The sequence below is a fragment of the Salvelinus namaycush genome, chromosome 22, assembly GCF_016432855.1.
Source record: "Salvelinus namaycush isolate Seneca chromosome 22, SaNama_1.0, whole genome shotgun sequence".
Lineage (NCBI taxonomy): Eukaryota > Metazoa > Chordata > Actinopteri > Salmoniformes > Salmonidae > Salvelinus > Salvelinus namaycush.
In genome coordinates this window covers 16,412,468-16,439,620 of record NC_052328.1, presented here as the reverse complement: position 1 = coordinate 16,439,620, position 27,153 = coordinate 16,412,468, and the positions used below count along the sequence as shown (strand labels likewise).

Sequence of the window (27,153 nt, the reverse complement as noted above, 5' to 3'; positions counted from 1 at the left end):
TACAGATGAACGTGGTACTTTCAGGCGTTTTGAAATTGCTCCCAAGGATGAACCAGACTTGTGGAGGTCTACAATTATTTTCTGAAGTCTTGGCTGATTTCTTTTGATTTTCCCACGATGTTATGCAACGATACACAGAGTTTGAAGGTAGGCCTTGAAATACATCCACAGGTACACCTCCAATTGACTCAAATGATGTCAATTAGCCTATCAGAAGCTTCTAAAGCCATGACATAATTTTCTGGAATTTTCCAAGCTGTTTAAAGGCACAGGCAACTTAGTGTATTAACTTCTGACCCACTGGAATTGTGATACAGTGAAATAATCTGTCTGTAAACAATTGTTTGAAAATTGACTTGTGTCATGCACAAAGTAGATGTCATAACGGACTTGCCAAAACTATAGTTTGTTAACAAGAAACTTGTGGAGTGTTTGAAAAACAAGTTTTAGTGACTCCAACCTAAGTGTATGTTAACTTCCGACTTCAACTGTGATAAAAAGCAGATTTTCTGTGTTTTTTTGAATGGTGTGGGCGTACCCAACAAGAAAATGGTGTGGGCATAGCTGTCAATAAAAGATATTAATGACAAGTAAATAGCTGGTTTGCTAGCTCAGCCAATGAAACATCCTGGCCAAAAACATGACGTCATCCTCTGAGGAAATAGCAAGGATTATTGAAATGGTCTGTTTGAGATGGGGTTTTTAAGTGTTTTTGTTGTTGTGTGTTTATACAAGATTTATGCTTTGGCCACAAATGCAAGTATAGAATGAGTCAATAACATTATTTGGGTATGAGGTAGCAGATTATGAGCTTTTAAAAGTGAGATTTTCACTGGACAGTTACTTAAGCAATAAGGCATGAGAACTCCGGGACTATCGGTGGATAACTCTGGGCTGTTCTTAGGCCCAAGGCGGGAGTTATCGCACAATAATTCCCGGGGTTGAGGGCCTTTATGGCTTTTATAAAATGGTTGCCAACGTGTATTAAAAAAATAAAATAAACACATTTTTTAAACTTATTTCATCCTTCCACCAGATGATGTAGTCTAGCCAAAAGACAATTAGTTCTGAAGTTGCAAACCAAACAGGCTGGTCTTTAATTCTATTTTCATGTTTTGACCCAGTCGTTCATTCTATTCATTCCACGTTGCTATGCTAAACAAATCATTGGCATGTAAGTAGCTAGCAGAGGTCCAATGATGACTAGAGACCACTTCAATAAATCATTATTTAATAAATAATGTCTAAATGGTCAACAACGAGCTGATTGTCGACTAAATAATATAGTTCTGGAGGATAGCTAGGCTAACGTTACTTCACCTTTGCTAGCCAACTAAACCTAACACACTCGCATCAAGCAGCTGAAAAAACAACAAACTATGCTTTTTAGTTTGTTTTACCTTTGTTTCTATTGCCAATTCTTCGCATTTATCCATTATAATGATCCTGGATAGCACAAAAAGGAACATCCCTACCCTAAACCTTTACCCAGTGCTTGCGTTAATGCAGATTTATGCAAAGAAAAGAAGAAAAAAAAGAAAAAGCATAAACGCACATCTAAAATGCTTCTTATTGTAATTTCTGCTAGCCTCAGACTAATTTTGTGCTTGAGTTGCACTTCTCCTCCACTCGGATCAGAATTCACAAAGGGGCTTTCTATCAGCAGACAGCGCTCTGACTGATGTGTAGCTCCTTTTCTCTAGTACTTTTCTCTGGTTATATGCATGATTAACTTGATGCAAAACATTAGGAAATGTAGCTGGCTACATTCTTTCTATGATAAACATAAGAAATATGATGGCCATAGTTTTTGTAAAGAAGACCTTGCTTTTTAATTGTAAGCACTGTGTATATATTTTTAAGGGTAACTGTAAATGCGCGCCCATGATCACTCTATTGAAGCAAAAAACAAGACTGACTTTCAATATACATTCAGGTCAAATGGTTTAAAATGCAGATTTCTGAACTGTAACGCAACCCTTGCCTTATCTACCATTACCTAACCCTTACTCAACCCTAACACCAATCGTTTTAAATTTCAACTTCAATGGGGTGACGTCAGAGTTGGGATATCCCATGGAACCTGTTTAGACTTTTAATTTTTTTGGGTGGAGTGGGTTTGTTGGATGTTTTAGTATGAGGAGGTTCCCTGGTTTCAGGCCCTGGGCCAATTAGCATTCCCATCTCCTGGCAGCCTGTGAGAAGCCCCCTGTCCATGCTTGTGGTCGGGTAGAATGTGTGATTGTGAGCCGCACATCACTGTTACCACTGCTTTGTACCATTTATTCAGCATTCAAATGATGATGCACCCCATCTCCATCCCAGCACCCCCCAGATCCCCCTCTTTCAGCAGGGGAATTGTGTTGGAATGCTCTGTGCCTCTTTTCTCTGGTACTTGAATGGACCCTTTAGTATTTCACACCAAGGTGTTCTTCAGGGTGCGAGGTCAGGCTACCAAAACAGCTTCTAGTGGCGGATTAGGACCAATTAACATCTTTGTACACAAAGGGCTCTGGCAGCTGAACAGGCCGGAGGGTGACCCACACTGCCGTTGCATGCCGAGCCAGGGGACCGCTGCACTTGAGCTCAAGTAGCAAAAGAGAGGTGGAGAAAGTTTTTCAAACCTAATGGGAAATGTTGCTACTTCACACCATATGAATGTATAGCCCATTGATTAATCGTTATCTTGTGTAATAAGTGGCCTACTATATATATTTTTTTGTAGTGTGCAACTGTCCCAGAGGATGTCTTTGAATTGTTTTTCATTATTACAAGTTCTGGTGGGCCTTGTCTAAACCATAATTGCAACAATGCGTTTTATTTGTTTTGTTGGAAGGACTTTTTGGGGGGTATTTTAGGAGGGCACCATCCACCAGATGCTGCAAGAATCATTTTCTTTCTCACAATAAATGTGTAGATGAAGTCTCTGAAAATAGGCCCATCTTGAAATTGCGCTTACGTTCACATTTGTTTTCATATATTTTCCATTAGAGCTTTGTGGACTTGTGAAAAGATTTTAAGAGGTTCATGTACAATTATACAGCTGCAATTTTCTTGCATCATAATTATAACCCTTCAGTAAATAGCCATATGAATCTCCTTTTTAGACATATGGACAATTTGTAGGGTAAGTGTAGCTATTAACTCCATAATAGGTCTAAACACGACCAGCCAATGTACATTCTGCAATTTGTCTGAGGGGGAAAAGGGGTGAACAAATTTCTTTTTTTTTTTTTTTTTTTTTACTAAAGGGGATATCCAAGATTTGTTCGAGGCGAAAGCATAATCCTGTCAGTCATGAGGTTAATCTTTTATTTAGTGCAGCCATGATTGCAAAGACTGAGCTTGTGGGCCAATAGAAGTGACATATTTTTGCTGGCCTGCACTACACTCATTGTTGGGATATTTGCAGTGCTTCTGCATATTTCTGCATTCATATTATTGTATTTTTAGTTTTGGGAACCATTTTGAGTGGAAACTCGAGGGCTTTAGGCTATGAGAGGAAGTTGAATTTGGCCAGATTTTAGATGCGAGGTCAATTACAAGGTTTAAATATAAGGTTTTCATTTGAGGATATGTCATCAGTGACCCCTAACCTAAATATGTACATTCTAATTAAAGATGGGCATATATTGTTTATCAACAGGGTAGAATGGAAACTCAAATGCTAGGCTATATTATGATGCACCATAGTTAATAATTTAGGCTAATATCTCGAGTCAAGATATCAAGGCTAGCCTAAATCATGATTATCGCCACCGCATGCTTATATTTAATTCATATAGGCCTACTTGCAGATTTAGTAGTGACACGTTATGAAATAGAGAGAACCAGGATTCATAGCTAATTAGGGGATCATTTCATTAAGTGTTGAGGCAATCTTGGGCTCGCACTGAGGCTTAACACAGTGTTAATTAATGCTAGACGACTCATTAGCCTACATTCAAGGCCTGTGCCATAGGGTAGAGGGAGGCAAAACAGGGAATCAATCAGTGACTTTGAAATTGCCTTTTTATGGGTAGGCTCTGTCTCTATCTATCTGGTTCAGATGAGGTGCTGCAGAATTGCATTGTGGAATTTAGAATCTTAAATAATCTATTTTTGACTCTACAAATGTCTTTACTCCTAGTGCAGGGGGTTGATAGTCAGAGCAGAGGCAGTTTATTTGGAGAATGAAGGGCAACTAGCACCCCTCTGTTGTGGTGGTTCTTTTTATCACACTTGAGCGCGCCATCTGTCTCTCACACTCTTTCTCGCCCCCCTCTCTCTTACGCTGGGTAATAGGGGTTGAAATGTGTGTGTGTGTGTGTGTGTGTGTGTGTGTGTGTGTGTGTGAGAAATGGCTATAGCGCATTGACAGGTTATTTGTTGGCCGCTGCCTAATTAGTGGCATAGTGGATGCACCCCGCCAGGCTTTAGTGCTCAGTGTTAGAACCAGTCTGCTCTAATTTCCTTGCAGCTTTGATATTGGCCAAGAGATTGACGGTCCACACAAAAAAAGAAACGAGGGCATGATGGAAGACCTGGTGGAAACAATGCGCCCCCCCCCTCCCATACGGCCCTTCTTCTCGCCTTCACATGCTACAGATGTGCGAGGAGAAGCAGGCAGAGGCGCACGTTTTTACATACACTGACAAATTGGCTCCAATGTCAGCAGAGCTAATGTTTTCCCAAAGAAAGTAAGAGGACAAAGTTTGGACCACAGTCATGCTCTTCTGTTTGTCTCTACTTGGGCCTTTAATGACAGCCTCCAGGCCCGCCTCCACCTATTCATCCACCTGTATATTTCCCATGACACTGACAGCTTGGGCTCCTCAATGCACAGTGTGGTGAGTTTGGCTAGTTAACCCTATCAGTCCCGAGACCCCAGCAAAAATCTGCTTTTCATTTATCTGACTTAAATTTATCTGCATGTCCAGCCCTTATATTTAGCCTCAGTGAAGTGTTTTACCATTTTATTTTCAGGACAACCAGGGCTACAAGTAGAACACAAACCAATTTGACATAAAAAGTTGCATTCATGAGTTTTATTGACAACTGTCATTATTATTATTATTATTATTGTCAGCTAAAGCAAAAACCTTAATTAAATGTATATGAATGCTGTAGGTACAGAAAGTCTTTGCTCAGTGGGAAAACCAACTAGTCAGTGACAACTGTTTGGAGTTTGACCACAACTGTTAGTTTATTACAGTAATATAGACACTATGTCCAAGGATTTCCTATTGTCTTCTAAGTAGAAGAACCGCTTACCTTCTAACCAGTCTTGTGTCGCTTGTGAGTGTCATATATGTGCGTGCTCGTGAGGGTGTCGGCTTTTAATAGTTTGTAGCTCAAACCATTCGGACTCTACAGACATTTTAGTAAAAAGGCCGTGATCCACCCTTGTCTCACAAACATCACTCTAGCTCAGCACCCGTTAATCACATTGACTAATGGTTGGTATCTACGGATGCAGATGAACACGCAATGTTTAAAAGTGGTTTAGAAGTCCAAAACGCACAGGCATTACGGTGAGGCTCATTGGGTTAAAAGTCCTTGTTCAGATTTAAAGATCCACCAAAACATTTTTTTTGTTTTCTTGGGTTTTTGTTAAAACATGCTTGATCGCCTAGTTTGCCTTGCCTTGTTTTGTGATCATTTTCATGGGATGTGCCGGTATGTGTGCGTTTTGGAAGCAGGAAATGTGCCCATGCACCTATGCTGTAGTAGAAAGTCAGTTTGGGAGGGCTTTGAGCACTGTGGTCGTGTAGAGCTCCTGGCCCTTAGGTGCCACATCCCTCCCTGAGGCGGTTAGTGTTCTAATATGTGTATTTACAATGTGGTTTAGGGTCTTGGAACCAAGTGAACTCAAAAGAGTGCTGAATCCTTGATCCACCTAAACTGATGTTTTGGAGATGGGTGAAAGTAATTTTAAGGAATTAATAATTAGGCTAATTGCTTATTGCACAGACAAAAGAGATGGTTGGAGCCACAAAACCTAACAAGCTTGCAAAAGTGGAGACACTGGGGTGAATGTGAGTACAGAGAATGAATTAATGAATGGATTGTGCTAAGTTATAATTCTACGAAATTCACTAATTTCCATAACAATCACCTTTGCATGTCTGTCCTATTGTTTAAGAAATTGTAGACTTTGGTCTAGGTAAATAACATTTTCCCCTTATGTTCAAAGTGCGTATATTTCATGTATTTTCCTTTCCATTTGCCTGGCCTTGACATTTGGCCATGAAATGCATGAAAGCCATTTAAACCCCTTTACGAAAGGTCACTTTGTAATTACTAACATAGGTATCCTTAAAAAACACTAGCCTACTTATTACCATATGATTGTTGGCTTTCATGCAAAAAAAGCCATGCCCCTTTCTTAACCTCCATCACTATTGCTTTTAACATTTTGGTTCAAAGGTGTCGCATCTCTTGTCTAACATTAAGCCCACTCTTGGGTCTGGTGGACATGTTTTTCATGTTTTTTACCCCCTATACTGAAGGTCATGGTTTTGATCTACTTGGAAGCAAAACAATTTTGCCTATATAGCTAGGTTTCCATTCAATTAGTGACAGATTTTCATGTGAATATTCAGAATCTGAATTTAAAAAATATTGCATTTTCCCACCAGTGGTGTGTTTCCACCAAACTGATTTGTTGCGGTTAAGAATCAGTGCGTGATAACACAATGTACTTTTTCGCTGAAGTTTTCTTGTACCCAATCAAAAGTTCAATGCGTTTCCACTGCATTTTCAACTTTACCCGATTTAGTTTTGTCACAAACTGTTGCGTTAAATAGCAAATGTACCTACTCTGGCATGTGCTCTAGCCATCAGCTTACAGATGCTGTGCTGGAAGGCTAGTCTACATGAGATTATTACGCATAAGAGCGAGAATATTTGTCAAACGACAGTCAAGCATCGACCATGTCACCAGAATAAGACCTTGACATTTATTTGAAAGGTGCATCAAGCTCATCACTGTCCGCTTTCACGCTGTGAAGTTCATCATAATTGATTTAATCTGTAGCCTAATAAACTGCATGGTTTCCCTAGTGGGTGGACCACACACCATATTATTGTGACTTCAAGTTTACTTCGATGTGATGGTTATTGTATCAATATTTGCGCATAAAGGAGTTTCATCTGACATTTCTTGCATAATTAATTTTAGACACAGAAAGATCCCACCATGTCAAACAAACAAATGATCTGTCGGCATATAAAGTTGTACCGAAACTTCCTGTTTCCATCACAGCTGTCGTGATTTCTCCATACGGTACAACTCGACTTGCATAAAAACTGTGGATTAAAATGTGGTTGGTGATGCAAAACAAATGGACTGTTCTTCTCTATTTCAGCTTATTCTACTGTGTCTGGAGTGAATGGCCCCCTGGTGATTCTGGATAATGTGAAGGTGACTGAAGACGTAACATTACTTCTCTATTAATCTCTCGTGGACAGACGCACGTAACATATCTGGTATCGTAACGTCTGTCAACAGGCTGTGGCATGTGACTGATAATGAGGAACTTTGTTCCGGTATGCAGATTGTTCGTCACTGATCATTTGGACCAATCACGATATCTCAATGCTCACATCATTTGAATTTCGGAAGGGGAGGGGACATTTGACCCATAGACTTGCCTGAAACTTGCAGAGAGTTTCCGTTAAGGGGGGGTGGAGACTTCGCAAATTGCGTTTATCTTCCTTTTAACGTCGCCACCCCCCAGAACTTAATCGAGCATCTGATGCAATTATGCCAGATTTTTGGGAGGGTTTCCGAGATTACTGCTCTATAATAATTTGTGTCCTGGCTTGTTTATTCTTATTCTCTGCAGGGTTAGCCTTATTGATGGCTGTGTATGTTTCCTGTTTTGAAAGACCGTAAGAAACATGTTTGTTAAATTATGTTTTTCCATCTTATGTGGCAGTTTCCCAGGTATGCTGAGATTGTGCATCTGACTTTACCTGATGGCACCAGGAGGAGTGGCCAGGTGCTGGAGGTGATTGGCACCAAGGCCGTCGTACAGGTGAGCCCCACCCCGCACACACACAAACGCGCGTACACACCACAAACAACTGAAAGTTCCTGTTTTAATGTCATTTTCAGGTGTTTGAGGGGACATCTGGTATTGATGCCAAGAAGACGGCCTGTGAGTTCACCGGTGACATCTTGCGCACACCTGTGTCTGAGGACATGCTGGGTAAGATGAGCCCTCCAACAAGCTGAGTGGCATCCCGTGGGTGCTAGGCAGGAGGAAGCATGAAATCCACTACTGAATAAGACTTAATTAGGCTGCTCTACATCTGTTTTCATCAATCTGTATAACTGTTTCCTCCTCCCCCTTTCTCACACAAAGAAGAACATACCCTGTAAGCTTTACTGTCTTAGTGTGCTTAATACAATTGTTCTGCTCCATTTTTACCTCACCTCTGTTAATTCCTCAATTTGAGTCCTGCATTGAGTCTTCCCCACACGTGACTTAGGGGAACAAAACATTGAAGAAAATCTAAGGCTTGTATGACCTTTTGTAAATATCAAACCACATCATTGGGACTCAAGGTCAGGTGTATTTGATTAGTAGAGAGTGAACCATTTGTTGCTAGAGTATTCTGAGTAATGGGCCTAAAATGAATGAAAATGTTAGATAAAGTATCTCCACTATTGGCTGAAACCTGAAATAACTGCTCATATTTATTAAGGAATCAGAGGCAGAGAGAATTATGTTGATGGCAATCCATGTACTATGAAATGAAACCAATAGAGAATGTCTTACGCTTTTTCATTTCAGGACGTGTTTTCAATGGCTCAGGCAAGCCAATTGACCGTGGCCCCACTGTGCTGGCTGAAGACTACCTGGATATCATGGGTAGGACGGAGCTATAGTTCAGTTCATTCACCAAGTGAAAAATATTCCTAGATAACATTGTCTGTGGTGAAATTAAATTGACCCTGACCTGATAAAAAAAAAATAGAACCATGGTACCTTGACGATAATCATAATATACTGAGCTCACAACGGATAAGCGTCCATCTCTACTCTGCTAGTGGATCTAGATGTGAAGCTATATTGTAGCTTGTATAGTGGGATTTCAGTCTTTAGTTGTATCTCACTGCCACAAGGCCAAACTCTGTCTCTTTTATTGACTGTTGATCCCATCCCCGAGTCCCTTTTCACGTGTAGCGTGCCATCGTGTAGGCATGGCATCTCAATGAATAGATGACCTGAAGAGGGTCATGAGTCTGCCATCTTAAAGGCAACAATGTGTTTGACCCTGACTTCCGTTCTGACCTTTTGTTCCATCTTCTGACCATGTATTGATGTGAAACCTTTTGGGGATTTCATACATCTCCCACACGTGTACTTCTTTCATTTTATTTTCTAAACCCTAGTTTACTTGTGTGCAACGACACATAGTTTAAATAGCTGAATTGAAACTATTATGAGGCCAACTCTACCATTTATATCCATTACAGTGCCCTCCACTAGTATTGGCACCCGTGGTTGGATCTCCAGCAGGACAATGAGCCAAAGCACACCTCAAAATCAACACAAAAATGGTTCACTGACCACAGAATCAAGGTTTTGCCATGGTCATCCCAGTCCTTTGACCTAAACCCCATAGAAAACCTGTGGGATGAGTTGAAGAGGAGAGCACATATTCTCGGGTCTTTCCCATAGTGATGGATGACTATGGGAACTTGGCCTGTGTGTCACCTCATATTTATACCCCAGTGAAACAGGAAGTCATGGCTTACCACACTTAAGTGTTCCTAATCACTCAGGTGTACTTAAATGTAAAATATGAATGGGAATATACTTCAGTTAGATTTTACTCATAAGAATTTCTTGGGTGTGCCAATAGTTGTGGCACACGTTTCGGAGATTTTTTTTTTTTTACATGTATTTATTTTAATCATTTTACTTCAATTAAAGATTCGATTTTTGTGAATATTTTGAATGAAAGACCAGGAAGATAAACAGCAAAGGCATTTTTCACAGCCCGTTTTGCTCATAATTATCAAGGGTGCCAATATTAATGGAGGGCACTGTATATTACTTCTACCTGGCCAATACCTGGGTTGGAAGTGGCTTACCCTCTGGTTTGTGTTTCTGAACCTCTGCTTGTGACCTGTCCCAGGCCAACCCATCAACCCTCAGTGCCGTATCTACCCTGAGGAGATGATCCAGACTGGTATTTCTGCCATCGATGGGATGAACAGCATTGCTCGAGGTCAGAAGATCCCCATCTTTTCTGCCGCTGGCCTCCCCCACAACGAGGTACGATGGAGACGCTAGCTCTGACAAGGCTAGGCCACACAAACAAATAAGCTATATGTGCCTTAAGCTGCATTTTGCCATTTTATAGCCTCAGTCAATAGCATTGGAGAGGACTTTCAAACACTAACAGAACAATGTGATCTGTAACATGAGGCAGTTCATTCTGTTGGACACCTCAGCAATTTGCATTATCGTAGCCAGGGGATTCTAATTTAGTGTCATCCGTTTTGGTTTGTAGTAATCTATTCTTCTGTGCTTTATTTTTTCTGTCAAACACCCCTTGTGGAGTGTGCCCGCACTTAAGTGTGCAAGTGAATGCATGTATGTGTGCGCGTGTGTTTAAATGAATAGTGCTAATGGGCTGAGAAGATTTTATTGTTTTGGCCCTGTGGTGCAGGAACTGGCAGAAACGGCGAAGTGGGTCAGGAGGACATCTCAGAAATCCACTTTGACATTTTACTGCCTGTGGAGGGCATTTTCTTATTTCACACAGAGCCTTGCCTCACCCTGTCTCCATCTCCACACACAGGACTCCAGAATGCCAAACACATTTAATAATTTTACTGCCTACATATTGGACTACTTGGAGTCAATTGAGAGCATAGGTCTTGTGGCTCAGCTGGTAGAGCATGGTGCTTGCAGTGCCAAGAGGTGTAGGTTTGATTCCTGCTGAGGCCACCCATACATAAAAATGTATGCACTGCTAAATGGCATACATGTCGTTTTCACACAATCATGTGCCTGTCACATTGGATAGTCTGTGTATCAGACACACTGTTAACTAGATGCTTGTTCTCCATTTAATTGTAGGCTTATATTAACAGGCTGTTTAGTCAATGGTATGAACACATTAAACCTACTAAAGAGAAACCTGAAGGGGGCATAACACCATATTCTAAGGCACTGCTTAAAATCTTTTGAATATGTCAGATTTAGTTTTAAGTAGATGTTATTGTGTCATGAAAGCGTGACTCAGAGCCATGCCTCTGTGTCAGTGTGTTAGTTATCGGCACATGGCAGCCATCTGGACTTCCGAATCTCAGTCTAAAAATAGAATTGACCAACCAAACCCCCCCAGAGTTCTTCTGGTGCCTTGAAGTATTTAATTAGGATTTGGACAAATGAGAGTTGAAATGATTTGCTAATCTGATTCATTGGAATAGTTATCTTATTGTGGTAAAGTGACAGTTAGCCTACTTTGAGTGAACTCAAATGAATAGGACATTTAGCAACTCGTAGAGGACAGTGGAAGTTGATAAATGCTTATTTATTGTTAAAACTAATGTATTTTAGCCTTCATCAGGGTTTTACCTTTGACTGAACCTGAAAAGAGAGGAATGAAAAAGATCTGTTGGTCATTGCCAGCTTGACTTTTGTTCATCTAACTCAATCTTGTGACTTATGGCACAACATAGGGGCAAGGTGCTGGGCAGTGTCAAGGAAGTCCAAATCTTTCTCCATTCCAACATGTTCTTATTACAAGCCTTGTTCGGTGTTAGTTTGATCATTCTCTACTAACCTCTCCACTAAATCTCAGGGACAAGATGAGAAATATCAGTGTTAAAGGACTTACCCAAAAAGTTCAGACTACCAAACTATTGCACATTTGATTTGGAAACGAGATTAATAGTTTCGATATGACAATATGAACTATCAGACAGTGGCCATGGTTTTCCATGACTGAAGGGAGGCTATTTCTAAGGCCTTGGAGAGAGAGCTGATGCCCCCTGGTTGAACTGGGAAACGAATTAAACCAATAAGACAATGATGGCGAGAGGGGATTTGGCGATCGTGTGAAGGGCACTGATTAATATAGGATCGGTAGCTCAGCCATGAGGCCCTTAACGCTTGAGGTGGCTGTCCTCTCACCAGCCATCAGTCTGCAAACAGCCTCATTATGACCTTCAGGCCAGACAATGGAGGCCCAACACTTGAGTTTTTTCTGTGTTCACAGAAAGCCGTGTTGTTGGTCAGGGCAGACTGCCAAACTGAAACATGCGCGATCAGATTCTGGCGGAGGGGGAGCCTCAGTCAAATGCATAGAATCCCACTGAAGCAACAGGATGACACTGATTTTGGGTGGTGTGTATACATTTTATTTTTTTATTTTTTAAAAATCCAGTCCCTTGATTAGCAACAGTTTTGAATGGGAATAAAATAATTATCCTCCAATCTGGAAGTGCATGATCAAAAGAGGGAAGTTGGATAGAGAGCCCACTGTAGTGTCCCACTGTACTAAAAACAGTGAACAGGGTACGCCTTGTCTGACTAATGATGCTGGTCGACTTCTCGCGTCACTGGAATGCTATAAAGCGCTTCTCGTTTCATTAAACAGATGTCATGGGGTCATTTTTGCCGTGGTTCTCTGGGCCAGGTGTCTCAGCTCAGGGTGCAATGAGAGGTCAGCCCAGATCAACAGGTGGCAACCATTACATTAAGCGTGAAATTCCTCCCCTCTCGATTCCTAATCACAGAGTTGTTCTTCAACTATGCACACCCAAACACCCCACAAACATGCATACTCATGTGCACAAACACACGCACCGCTCCTGTAGCTAGCTGGACGGGGCGCTCGCTGATGTCCAGTCATTTTTAATAGACTGGCTGTTTTATCAACGTGAATGTTTCAAGACGTCATTTTTAATCCTGTGTATGTTTTGATTCTCAGATTGCTGCCCAGATTTGTCGTCAGGCTGGCCTGGTGAAGAAATCCAAGGATGTGATGGACTACAGCGATGATAACTTTGCCATTGTCTTTGCTGCCATGGGGGTGAGTTGAGCGGCACTAGATGGACAAAATATTTCTCTCTTTATCTGATCTCTAGTGTTAGGCTAATCCCTTTTAACCCCACCGTGACAATCCCCCTCTTCTCGCTCTCATTCACCAGGTGACTTAGCGTTTAAGTCCCCTGTTACTTCTGCTCCTCTGAGCAGATTCTGGCCATTCCGGTTATTATTCAGCAGTCTTGAACACATTTAGCTAGCCAGTATCAAATTCTCTCCAGTTCAGCTGCTCTGCGCTTGACTATTTAACACTGTGTGGGGAGTCTTCTGTGACCTGTGGCAGAGATGTTAGTGACCCCCACCTCTGCTCCTCTGGCCTCCCTTATCCTCTCCCTGCTGATGGTTAATTCACACACCATTGAGGGCTTTGTAACATAAGCACTAACTCTCTGAAAGGGTAGTGGAAATGCAATGCGTACTGGCAGATGGGTATGAAAAGGGATTAAGACATTTTAAATCGTATGTATTCATTGAGAAGAAGATTCCAATTTAGGAAAAGGACACAGTGTAAAGAACAGTGTATTAAGCCTCTTTAAACAACAGATTTTTCAAATTTATTTAACCTTTATTTAACTAGGCAAGTCAGTTAAGAACAAATTCTTATTTACAATGACGGCCTACTGGGCAACAGTGGGTTAACTGCCTTGCTTAGGGGCAGAACGACAGATTTTTACCTTGTCAGCTCGGGGTTTTGATCCAGCAACCTTTCAGGCACTGGCCCAATGCTCTAAAAACTAGGCTACCTGCTGCCCCTTTAATATTTAAAGTCCCTGTCTCTCAAACTATTGCATTTTTCCCCATACGAATTCCGGAGAAAACGGATTTCCAATTTTGATGCACAAAACCATTCACACCAAGTCCGATGCGTTTTCCCCCACACTCTTTGGAAATATTCACACAACGTCACATACGTCAACATCGATGACAGTTTGGAAACTGGTAATATACACTGAACAAAAATATAAACGCAACATGTAAAGTGTTGGTTTCATGAGCTGAAATAAAAGATAAGACTAAGATCCATGTGCACAAAAATCTTATTTCTCTCAGATTTTGTGCACAAATACATTTACGTTCCTGTTAGGGAGCATTTCTACTTTGCCAAGATATGCCACACCTGTTAGGTGGATGGATTATCAAGAAGCTGATTAAACAGCATGATCATTACACTGGTGCACCTTGTGCTGGGGACAATAAAAGGCCACTCTAAATTGTGCAGTTTTGTGACATGGCACAATGTCTCAAGTTGAGGGAGCATGCAATTGGCATGCTGACTGCAGGAATGTCCACCAGAGCTGTTGCCAGAGAATTGAACGTTCATTTCTCTACCATAAGCCGCCGCCGATTTAGAGAATTTGGCAGTACGTCCAACCGGCCTCACAACCGCAGACCATGTGTATGGCTTCATGTGGGCGAGCGGTTTCCTGATTTCAACATTGAACAGAGTGGCGGTGGGGTTGGGTATGGGCAGACATAAGTTATGGAAAATGAACACAATTGCATTTTATTGATGGTAATTCGAATGCACATATACCGTAACGAGATCCTGAGGCCCATTGTCGTGCCAGTTATCCGTCGCCATCACGTTTCAGCCTGATAGTGCACAGTCCCATGTTGCAAGGATCTGTACACAATTCCCGGAAGCTGAAAATGTTCCAGTTCTTCCATGGACTGCATACTCACCAGACATGTCACCCATTGAGCATGTTTGGGATTTTTTGGATCGACAGCGTGTTCCAGTTCCCGCCAATATCCAGTAACTTCTCACAGCCATTGAAGAGGAGTGGGACAACATTCCACAGGCCACAATCAGCAACCTGATCAACGCTATGTGAAGGAGATGTGTCGTACTGCATGAGGCAAATGGTGGTCACCAGATACTGACTGGTTTTCTGATGCACGCCCCTACTTTTATTTTTTAAAAGGTATTTCTGATCTGATGCGTATCTGTATTCCCAGTCAAGTGAAATCCATATATTAGGGCCTAATTTATTTGAAATGACTGATTTCCTTATGAACTGTAACTCAGTAAAATCTTAGAGATTGTTGCATTTCATATTTTTGTTCACTATTTATTATTTTCAAATAATGAGAAGTCTATGACCTGAATAGCCTTCCATATTTTTGTTATATTTTTTTGTCCAAGTTTTTTAGCCTTCGGTAGTTTTGCGTTTCCTCTCTTTGAGCAACATTGCCGCTGAGAATGACCGCAGCAAAAGCGTTTGTATGGAAGGCCGTTCAGGTTGTAGTCGTCTCGTTATTTTACGTGTCAAATAATACTAGTTAAAATTTCCTAAAGGCCTAGTTTGTCTGGACTCCATCTCTTTAATCAGACAGAAGGAACAACTATATTGTCGTTCCACAAAGTGCCTTTTGCATCTCTTTTTTACAATGTAAGTAGAAATTGTTTGCATACAGTATATTAGATAGTGTAAAAGCAGGTGAGCTGATTCTATTATTTTTGGCCATTTTTTGCTGTTTTGTGGTGAAACTAGGTTGCGCATAATGAGTCACGTTGAAATTGTCGCTCCCTGCACCCAACACTTTTTAATAGGCACCTACTATAGTCGTTTTATTTATTTAACCTCTTGAGATGTGAAAATGTTAAACATGCTCTTTGTGAATGAAGGTAAAAATTTTGTTAAATCAAATTATCAAGGTACATTTCTCAAAAGGCAACAAATCTATTACTGAAATGAGCATAACAAAAATGTAGTCAAGTGTCATGAGGATCAACCTGTGCGAGGAGTAATTACCTGTGACAGTTTTACGGTTCCTCTCTATTTCAATGTGATGGAACTGAAGCAAACGTAGCCAACCTCCTTTCATGAGCTAATCATGTTATAATATTTTCAGTAGCTTAGCCAGTATACTGTAGTGCTACAATATTATTGCTCTCTCATTACAGCGTCCTCTCTAGCCACTTTGAACAACATATTGCCACTGAGAATGACTGCAACAGTAGTTGGCAATGAGCTGGCAGCAAAGTTTTAATGGCGAGAGTGTATGGCTCTGGTGTGATCGCATTGGCTGGTGGTGCTAGATTGATGGAATTGTTGCGCTGATGCATTGCAAACGTACAAAACAGGCAGAGAAATGTATTAAATGATGAATTCACACAACCAACCTGTCAGTGGCCGTGCGCAACCTGTCAGTGGCAGAACGCGTATCCCGGAGAACACTTTCTTTTGTTCAACAGTCTATTTTCACATTTGTGAGAACTCGGCAATCAAACCTGTTCCGAGTAGGGTTGGGCAGGTATGATTCACTTGAGTATTTGGCATTGATGATATATCGTGATATGCAAGACTTTACTCTATTTGAACTTTAAATCTAAACTATGCAGTTTTATCAGTTAAGGCTGTATCAATATGTTGAAAATGAAGTCTAAATGAATTAACTAAGCCTTATTATTTTGCCATTAGTGAGAATGAGACTATAATAGCATAAATAAGCACATAAATGGCACAGGCTGGAATTATTCAGTAATTAACGCCGCAAAACGATTCTATAGAATTTCGCAATATTTGGAGTAGGAGCTGGTAGAAGAGGTCTCCCCAAATATTGGTCATCCCTAGTTCCGACTAAATAATTGACGGGTTGCAGCAGGACGATATTTCACGTGAAAGGCATCAAACAAGATGTGCTCATATTTCAGGGATTCTTGAAGGTTGGGACAATCCTTGTCTGGCAGGGAAACTTTTTGTATTAAAAAAAAAAAAAATGTATTTTGTTTAATTATTTGATCTTAAAATTACTTTTAGGGGAACTTTATAAGGGAAAATATGTTTTTGTTTTCTAAATATTAGTTTGTATTATTCAGTTCAATGTCGGCTCTGTGCCAGGAAATGTCCATGTCCGGAGCAAAGTTGATCACCATTTCAAACTCCCAAAAAGTTTGAAAAATTCTGTATTAACTGACAAAGGATCCCATGACTTTAAGGAGTATTTATCTCTGGAATTTCGGTCAACTCTGTCAGTTTTGTCAAATCCTCAATGAATAAAAAATGAGCAGGGTCAGCTATACTATGGGAACACCTTCATCTCCTGATTACGTGGAGCGCAACAAGACCCCTCACGGTCTGAATAGTTCTCTAGTTCACCTGTTAACTCTATCTCCCATATAGAAAAAAATAGAGTATTAATTTTGGTTAAAATATGTTCATTTTAATTACGATTTAGTCAAAGCAACTGAGGAAAACCAAAATTGCTACGAAGTTTACTGTAGCACTTGAATAAAGAAGACAAATATGCAATTTGTTCATGAAATGAAATTCCAACAGTTACTGTAGTTTAAATTTTTTATTTTTTTTAAGTGTTTATTCCTGAGTCATATGTCGGACAGCACAATCAGGAATAACACGATGAATTCTTAAATTACTCATCAACAACACTAAAATAAAGTGACATGTGTAAAATCAATATGTAAACATGGCTCAGACATTGTATAAGCCACTGTTTCCCAAATTGGAGGCCGTGACCCCATTTGGGCTTGTCTGATTTAAACCTGGAGTCATGAGAGAAACTCTGGCGAGAAATCGCGCTTGATTCATAGAACCGGGGTTACGTCAGTAATAAACGGTTGTAATAAACAAAGCGTTTTCTTCCAACAAATGTGGCTCTGTAGTATCTTTTGAACTGTTTTTAAGCTACAAAATATCCCTGAAAGATTAATGTCAGGAACACTGTCTACAATGCCCACAAGCTGCACAGAACTCATTAGAACAGTGGACAAGATCAGGCACATAATCAGACTGGGGGGGGAAAGCACACTGTCATTTGTTATTTTCTACACAGAAGATCATACCAAATGATTACCTTTGATGTAAAATGGGGTTACGGGCCAAAAGTTTGGGAACCCCTGGTATAGGCCTATGGTATAATGTTTTCTTACAAAGAGAAATGTATGCACGCTTGTGTGACTCATAAAGAGGGCATGTCTGTAGCACGGTACTTCACTGTTAAGTAGCTCTCTGTAGCCCTGGAGGTCCATCCATCTGTAGTATTTTAGCGTTTTATTAGGATGCCCAATTAGCTGCTGCCAACACAGCGGTTACTCTTCCTTGGGTCGTAACAGAAGACAAAACATATAATAAATAGAATACATAATATACCGAACACAACATAATACAATACATCATGGGTAGGCAACCCTGGTCCTGGAGTGCCGCAGGCACTTCATGTTTTTGATTTAACAGACCTGGAAGACCAGATGTTGAATGGAGACAATCATTGAACTGATCAATTAGCTCAGTTGGTCAGGTGTGGTGCCTCGTTGGATCAAAATCCTACAGTACCTGCAGCACTTCAGGAAGGGGTAGCCTACCCCTGCAATACATAATACAAAATATATATAAAAATGTCTCATCACAGTCCTCGTCGTGCTGTACGTTTTTACTTAATTTATCTGTTGTTTTTTTGCTCACTTGAGTTACCTGGGGTGGCAGAGTGCTATGTAGTCATGGCTCTATTTTAATACTGTGCATTTCCCAGCCTCTGTTCTGTACCTTGGGACTGTGAAGAGACCTCTGGTTGCATGTTTTGTGTGATACCGATGAGTGTACGAACTTGAACAGACAGTTCAGTACCTTCAACACCTCGCACAAAGGCCAATAGTGATGTAGTCAGCCTCTCCTCAACTTTGAGCCAGGAGAGATTGACATGCATGTTATTGACATTCTCCCTCCTTGTCCAGAACAGAGCAGCAAGTACTGCACCAACTCCAATTTTCCTAGGTCTTTTTTTCTCTGCACGTGATCACACAATTGGGCAGTAGTCCAGGTGGGTCAAAACTAGGGCCTGTAGGACTTGCCTGGTTGATTGAGATGTCAAGAAAGCAGAGCAATGCCTTATCACGGACAGACCTCTTCCCTTTTTAGCAACCATTGAGTCTGTATGTTTTGATGATGACAGCTTACTATCTAGGATTACACCCAGCAGCTTAGTTGTCTGAACTTGCTCAATCGCCACATTATTCAATAATAGATCAAGATGAGGTTTAGCGTTCAGCAAGTGATTTGTCCCAAAATGATGCTTTGATATATTTAGCACCAGCCTATTGCTAGTCACCCATTCTAAAACTGACTGGAGCGCTATGTTAAAGGTGTCAGTTATTTTACTGTCGAAGCCGACATGTATACTGTTGAGTCGTCAGCTTACATCGACACAGGCTTTATTGAAGGTCAGTGGAAGGTCATTAGTAAAAACAGAAAAAAATAATGGCCCAAGACCTCCGGTACACCACACTCAACCAAATTGGCATTGGAGTCTTCCGTTATAGAAAACCCTCTAAGTTGCACTCAATCCATAAGGCAGAGGATGTAAATCCATAACACCTACATTTTTTCATCAATGATATCAAAAGCTGCACTGAAGTCTAACAAAACAGCTCCCACAATCGTATTATCAATTTCTTTCAGCCAATCATCGGTCATTTGTGTCGCTGCAGAGCATGTTGAGTGCCCTACCCTATAAGTATGCTGAACGTCCGTTGCCAATTTTGTTTTCTGTAAAATAACATTGTATTTGGTCAAACACCATTTTTTTCCTTAAAGTTTGCTAAGCACTGGTAAGACTGAGCGGTCGGCTGTTTGAACCATTAAAGGGTGCTCTGCTATTCTTTGGCAGTGGAATGGCAAAGCACAACACGGGATGCATTGGCCAATTAAGTGACAACTTCAGCTTTAGCTTGCTTAAATAGAGCGGGTACTACCTGTTTACTGAAATGGATGCGAATGGGTGAAGTTCGTTACGTGGCTCGAGCACTTTCACAAGGTAATTCTTCTCAACCACCGAGAATGGGCGCATATCTGCAGTTATAAACAAACCGGTCAGAATCGGCTGCGACCGGCTGCTTGAATGTTGCATTTCCCGTCTTGCTCCGATGGTAGGAATACTGGGGTGATGTCGGTGTTATCTACTCGGAAGCCAAATTTAAGATTTTAATTTTGGTTACAAAGCGCGAGTAGGCTCTAGTTGTTTTCATGGAATAGCCTGACATCTTTTTAATCAGATTTACTCAAGTGGTGTCTGGAGTTGCCATAAATCCAGTTACGTGCATTTCATGAAATAAGGTTTTAATTAGGCGGGTGTTCCTTTACATTGTGTGATAGCTCATACTTTGGTCTATAAAAAAATATATCCTCAATATTATTATTTTGAAAAAATGTTATCCCATCTTTCAAGAATCCCAGATGTATTTTATTCGCGAAGGGAGATCAATCGGACTTGGTGAGAAAGTGCCTTAACACTTAACCATGTTTTCACATACGATCAGAACATGTCAAATTACCCTGAGTAGAAAGCAACTGATCCAGTAAGCTGCAACATTATTTGCAGTACATTGCTCTTTGTGTACTGTTTAGGAAGAATTTGCCTTCATTTCTTGTGATAATTGCAGACTGACACTCATTTTTCTGATATAGGCGTGTGTTTTTTTTTCTTGTCCGTGGGCGACTCTTATACAGTATATTCCTGCTTTTGTTGAAGAATGTTCAAGGCCTTCTACTATCAACTTGGTATGTAATCACGAACCTACCCTTTTCACCCTAACCTATCTTTTCAGGTGAACATGGAAACTGCTCGCTTCTTCAAGTCGGACTTTGAGGAGAATGGATCCATGGACAATGTTTGCCTGTTCTTGAACCTAGCCAACGACCCCACGTGAGTTTGTGCATTAGCTCTGTGCGCTAGCTCCCTCCTATAAGTAATGCTTTCATGGTACATCTAAGGAATCAGGAATTCAAGGCAATAAGGTGTCTAAAATATTGCTGTATAAAGGCAAGCCTGTCATTTTCACCTTTTCAACAGAGTATTATTAGTCTATTTTGTCTTTCCCTACCTTTTTTATGTTAATGGTGGAAACCTTTTAATTCCTTCCTTTGTCTTTCCTTTCTCAGTATTGAGCGCATCATAACCCCTCGCCTGGCTCTGACCTCAGCTGAGTACCTGGCCTACCAGTGTGAGAAGCATGTCCTGGTCATCCTGACTGACATGAGCTCCTACGCCGAAGCTCTGAGAGAGGTGGGCAACCAAAGTAACTCAAGGAAGTGTGCTGTTTACTCCTGAAAAAACCCTCATACTTTTTAGTGTCAGACTTGCACCTTAAATCTGTATACACTTGAGAGCCATAACTTTTCTTTTGATTTTGGGTCGCAAATTCAATGTGCCAGTTAGTGTAGTCAGTACGGCCTACATGGATGTGGTATTGAACACCTCCACATCCCACAAAAGCTGACCTTGACACAGTAAATGAGGTGAGGAATAATCTCAGAGGTGGGACATGTGCTTTCCACACCAAGGAAACACATTGGGGGGGGGGGGGGGGGGGGGGAAATGACACCTAGGTATCTGCATCAAGGTTTTCAACCTGAAAGATGTTACATGGCCTCATTTGTATGACCAAACAGTATTGTTAATAGTCCTATGCAGGTTGTTAACAGATGGGTACATTCTGTAAAGATTATGGTCCTCCATATAGTGTCCACACTACCACCTTCCAAATCTTCAGTGCTGCCTTCTATTATATTGGTCCTCAATAGTGGAAAAATAACCTTCCTTAAGCAATACCTCCTATTATAATTCGTACAGTCAACTAGAGTATTCTTCGTAGAACTATTTTGATAGAATGTGTTCCATTTGAACCACACACCCCAATTCCTGATTGTGCGTACATGCGTGTGGAATTTTCTAATAAAATGCATCAGTTCTTGGTATGTCAGTCAAGGACATCTTAAATATAATAATTCCTAATAATTATTGATTTAACTTGTAATCTGAAAACACATAAAAAAACAAAACTAACTATTTAAATTGAGATGGTAGAGATGGAGATTGAATGTCTATATTTGGCTTCGGATGAGTTGAGGCAGTTTGGATTGGAAAGGCAGCGAAGCTTTAGCGGAGGGGGCGTCGATGGTACAGTCAGAGAAACAAAGACAGTCTGTCAAACAGGCCCGGAATGCTTGATTAGTGTACCACATCTGCTTCTCCGATGGCCAGTTCCTCCATAGGACCCGCTCTTCCATAGGTACTGGTCCTCCATTGCCGAACATGAGGCACCCACCTGGGTGATGCCACGGCTGCTGAAAAGCGTTCGAAAAGCCACCATTTTGGCAATGGTTAATAACAGTCCTTGAGCCTCTGCTATCTCTGGACACAGCATGCAGTACTTGTTGTAATTCTTTCCAACAGATAAAACCATAAAGCCTGGGCTGCATAATTTGAATATGAACAGACAGCCTGCTAGCTAGCTATAAGTAAAAAAAAATATATAGAATTGTCATCCCAATTCTGCAACCATGAGATTTGTAAGTGATCAACCCCCAGACCAGTCAAACCCCAAAAGAGAATTAATTAGGCTATGGAGATGACATAGCCGAATACAGACAGAAGCATGTCTGTTCTACGAAATATATTCCCAAATAAATGCCATGTAATTTAAAACAAAACCAGACAACTCCACAATAGTTTACCAAGTTTTGTGTTCTATGCGGGATAAAGAATTTTTAACATTTATTTATATACAGTGGGGCAAAAAAGTATTTAGTCAGCCACCAATTGTGCAAGTTCTCCCACTTAAAAAGATGAGAGAGGCCTGTAATTTTCATCATAGGTACACTTCAACTATGACAGACAAAATGAGGGAAAAACATCCAGAAAATCACATTGTAGGATTTTTAATGAATTTATTTGCAAATTATGGTGGAAAATAAGTATTTGGTCACCTACAAACAAGCAAGATTTCTGGCTCTCACAGACCTGTAACATCTTCTTTGAGGCTCCTCTGTCCTCCACTCGTTACCTGTATTAATGGCACCTGTTTGAACTTGTTATCAGTATAAAAGACACCTGTCCACAACCTCAAACAGTCACACTCCAAACTCCACTATGGCCAAGACCAAAGAGCTGTCAAAGGACACCAGAAACAAAATTGTAGACCTGCACCAGGCTGGGAAGACTGAATCTGCAATAGGTAAGCAGCTTGGTTTGAAGAAATCAACTGTGGGAGCAATTATTAGGAAATGGAAGACATACAAGACCACTGATAATCTCCCTCGATCTGGGGCTCCACGCAAGATCTCACCCCGTGGGGTCAAAATGATCACAAGAACGGTGAGCAAAAATCCCAGAACCACACGGGGGGACCTAGTGAATGACCTGCAGAGAGCTGGGACCAAAGTAACAAAGCCTACCATCAGTAACACACTACGCCGCCAGGGACTCAAATCCTGCAGTGCCAGACGTGTCCCCCTGCTTAAGCCAGTACATGTCCAGGCCCGTCTGAAGTTTGCTAGAGAGCATTTGGATGATCCAGAAGAAGATTGGGAGAATGTCATATGGTCAGATGAAACCAAAATATAACTTTTTGGTAAAAACTCAACTCGTCGTGTTTGGAGGACAAAGAATGCTGAGTTGCATCCAAAGAACACCATACCTACTGTGAAGCATGGGGGTGGAAACATCATGCTTTGGGGCTGTTTTTCTGCAAAGGGACCAGGACGACTGATCCGTGTAAAGGAAAGAATGAATGGGGCCATGTATTGTGAGATTTTGAGTGAAAACCTCCTTCCATCAGCAAGGGCATTGAAGATGAAACGTGGCTGGGTCTTTCAGCATGACAATGATCCCAAACACACCGCCCGGGCAACGAAGGAGTGGCTTCGTAAGAAGCATTTCAAGGTCCTGGAGTGGCCTAGCCAGTCTCCAGATCTCAACCCCATAGAAAATCTTTGGAGGGAGTTGAAAGTCCGTGTTGCCCAGCAACAGCCCCAAAACATCACTGCTCTAGAGGAGATCTGCATGGAGGAATGGGCCAAAATACCAGCAACAGTGTATGAAAACCTACAGAAAACGTTTGACCTCTGTCATTGCCAACAAAGGGTATATAACAAAGTATTGAGGAACTTTTTTGTTATTGACCAAATACTTATTTTCCACCATAATTTGCAAATAAATTCATAAAAAATCCTACAATGTGATTTTCTGGATTTTTTTTCTCATTTTGTCTGTCATAGTTGAAGTGTACCTATGATGAAAATTACAGGCCTCATCTTTTTAAGTGGGAAAACTTGCACAATTGGTGGCTGACTAAATACTTTTTTGCCCCACTGTATATATTTGTTTTAACCTTTATTGAACTAGGCATGTCAGTTAAGAGCAAATTCTTATTTACAATGACAGCCTAGGAACAGTGGGTTAACTGCGTTGTTCAGGGGCAGAGCGACAGATTTTTACCTTGTCAGCTCGGGGATTTGATCTAGCAACCTTTCGGTTATTGGCCCAACGCTCTAACCACTAGGCTACCTGAGGGAAATGTATTTTGACAAGCAGTCAATGCACAACAATTCTTAATGCATTTGTGGGAAAACACTTTTGAAAGCAGTTTTGGCAAATGTATTTTGAAAGCAGTTTTGGATCCCAGTTTTACATTGCTACCATGTTTATTTCTCTACTCTTTTTTTAATTGCACATGACATCGTTTTACAAATGCAGTTTTACGAGTTTGAAGCATGGTTTAGGACCCCCTAAGCAAGGGGACTGGAATTGGTCAAACTTTGTTTAATACATGTACAAAATTATCCTCGATCTGTAAAATAATGATGATCATAACTTTCTTACATGAAAGGGGAGGTTAACTTGGCCGCAGACAATCGATCTGAGATAGACTTAAGTTTCAGTCATGTGATTTTTTTGTTGTTGCTTTAAAATGTTGATAACTAGCACAGAATCCCCCAGCAATAGTAACACTATTTCAAGAGGAAGTAGTTTGGACTACCAAACATCTCAGGAGGTGTTGGCCAATTGATGATCTCTCTAATGTCCCCTTGTGTTCTCAGTGAAAGGCAGGATAATGTGGCCTTCTGGAACTGCCTTGACTTAATTCTTAGAAGCTTAGTGTGAAGCTTTCTGTGGTGAGACAGACCTTCTCATCTCTTTTATGCCTGTAATATTCCTTATGTAGCAGAACATATTTTGATGTTTCAATATTCCAGCCGCATGAGAGTTTGAAATGTTTTATGTTCATCTGGAAACATGGCTCCCTTCCCTCGTTGTCTGCCTGTAACCTTGGGCACACGTGCTGTTTCAGTAAAGCCTCGGCTAAGACTCTGGCTTGTAGGGTATTTAACCACTTACAAAGACTGACAAGGGGCATTAACATTTAACTTATTTTCCCATTCACCCGCTCGAAGGTCGAGTTTTGAATTTAATCCACAGTTCACAAGTGTTGGCTATCTCCGTCCTCTGGAGCTCAGGATGAATGCAAGTGCCTTTCTGCTCTGAATTCAACTAACTGAACAATTTGAACAGTGCTTTGGCCTGGGTTCCGAGTCATTTATTTTATACTATGTCTGCTGAGAAAATGTCAGTGCTTGACCTCCTCTTGGTGATTTGAATAACACTTCACAACAGGTGATTTAAATGAGAATATAGTACAGTGTTATTAGTGAAATCCAATTCCTATTATTTTGTCCTCCTTTTAGAGTGTGTGTGTGTAAATTCAGCAAAAAAAGAGATTTTCAGTAAACGTAATATGTGTAAATATTTGAATGAACATAACATGATTCAACACTGCGACATAAACTGAACAAGTTCCACAGACATGTGACTAACAGAAATTGAATAATGTGTCCCTGAATAAAGGAGGGGTCAAAATCAAAAGTAAGTCAGTGTGGCCACCAGCTGCATTAACTACTGCAGTGCATCTCCTCCTCATGGACTGCACCAGATTTGCCAGTTCTTGCTGTGAGATGTTACCCCACCGCCCCAGACCATGACGGCCCCTCCACCTCCAAATTGATCCCGCTGCAGAGTACAGGCCTCGGTGTAACGCTCATTCCTTGGACGATAAACGCGAATCTGACCATTTATTATTTTTTATTTAACCAGGTAGGCCAGTTGAGAACAAGTTCTCATTTACAACTGCGACCTGGCCAAGATAATGCAAAGCAGTGTTTTACGCAGGAGTTTTACACATGGGATAAACAAATGTACAGTCAATAACACAATAGAAAAATCTGTATACAGTGTGTGCAAATGAAGTAAGGAGGTAAGGCAATAAATAGACCAGAGTGATCGATGTGCAGATGAGGATGTGCAAGTAGAAATACTGGTGTGCAAAAGAGCAGAAAAAAACATGGGGATAAGGTAGGTAGTTGGTTGGATGGGCTATTTACAGATGGGCTGTGTAAAGCTACAGCGATCGGTAAGCTGCTCTGACAGCAGATGCTTGAAGTTAGTGAGGGAGATATAAGTCTCTAACTTCAGTGATTTTTGCAATTCGTTCCATTCATTGGCAGCAGAGAACTGGAAGGAAAGGCGGCCAAATGAGGTGTTGGCTTTGGGGATGACCAGTGAAATATACCTGCTGGAGTGCGTGCTACGGGTGGGTGCTGCTATGGTGACCAGTGAGCTGAGATAAGGCGGAGCTTTACCTAGCAAAGACTTATAGATGACCTGGAGCCAGTGGGTTTGGCGACGAATATGTAGCGAGGACCAGCCAACGAGAGCATATAGGTCGCAATGGTGGGTAGTATATGGGGCTTTGGTGACAAAACGGATGGCACTGTGATAGACTGCATCCAATTTGCTGAGTAGAGTGTTGGAGGCTATTTTGTAAATGACATCGCCGAAGTCAAGGATCGGCAGGATAGTCAGTATTACGAAGGTATGTTTGGCAGCATGAGTGAAGGAGGCTTTGTTGCGAAATAGAAAGCCGATTCTAGATTTAATTTTGGATTGGAGATGCTTAAAATGAGTCTGGAAGGAGAGTTTACAGTCTAGCCAGACACCTAGGTATTTATAGTTGTCCACATTCTAAGTCAGAAGCGTCCAGAGTAGTGATGCTAGGCGGGCGGGTGCGGGCAGCAATCGGTTGAAGAGCATGCATTTAGTTTTACCAGTGTTTTTAAGAGCAGTTGGAGGCCACGGAAGGAGTCTTGTATGGCATTGAAGCTCGTTTTAGAGGTTTGTTAAGTGTCCAAAGAAGGGCCAGATGTATACAGAATGGTGTTGTCACCCCTGGTGAGACAAAACCGCGACTCGTCAGTGCAGAGCACTTTTTGCCTGTCCTGTCTGGTCTAGCGACGGTGGGTTT

At 41.1% G+C, this 27,153-nt stretch overlaps 1 protein-coding gene across 1 annotated transcript in view; it reads left to right on the top strand.

The window, feature by feature from the left end:
• Positions 1-27,153, top strand: part of atp6v1ba (ATPase, H+ transporting, lysosomal, V1 subunit B, member a) — a 46,058-nt gene that overhangs the window by 12,167 nt on the left and 6,738 nt on the right. The window contains exons 2-9 of the mRNA XM_038960498.1: positions 7,350-7,405; positions 7,923-8,021; positions 8,102-8,195; positions 8,784-8,861; positions 10,135-10,274; positions 12,943-13,044; positions 20,623-20,720; positions 20,957-21,080. Coding sequence (XP_038816426.1) covers positions 7,350-7,405; positions 7,923-8,021; positions 8,102-8,195; positions 8,784-8,861; positions 10,135-10,274; positions 12,943-13,044; positions 20,623-20,720; positions 20,957-21,080 — 791 coding nt within the window. The remainder of the gene's footprint in view (positions 1-7,349; positions 7,406-7,922; positions 8,022-8,101; positions 8,196-8,783; positions 8,862-10,134; positions 10,275-12,942; positions 13,045-20,622; positions 20,721-20,956; positions 21,081-27,153) is intronic.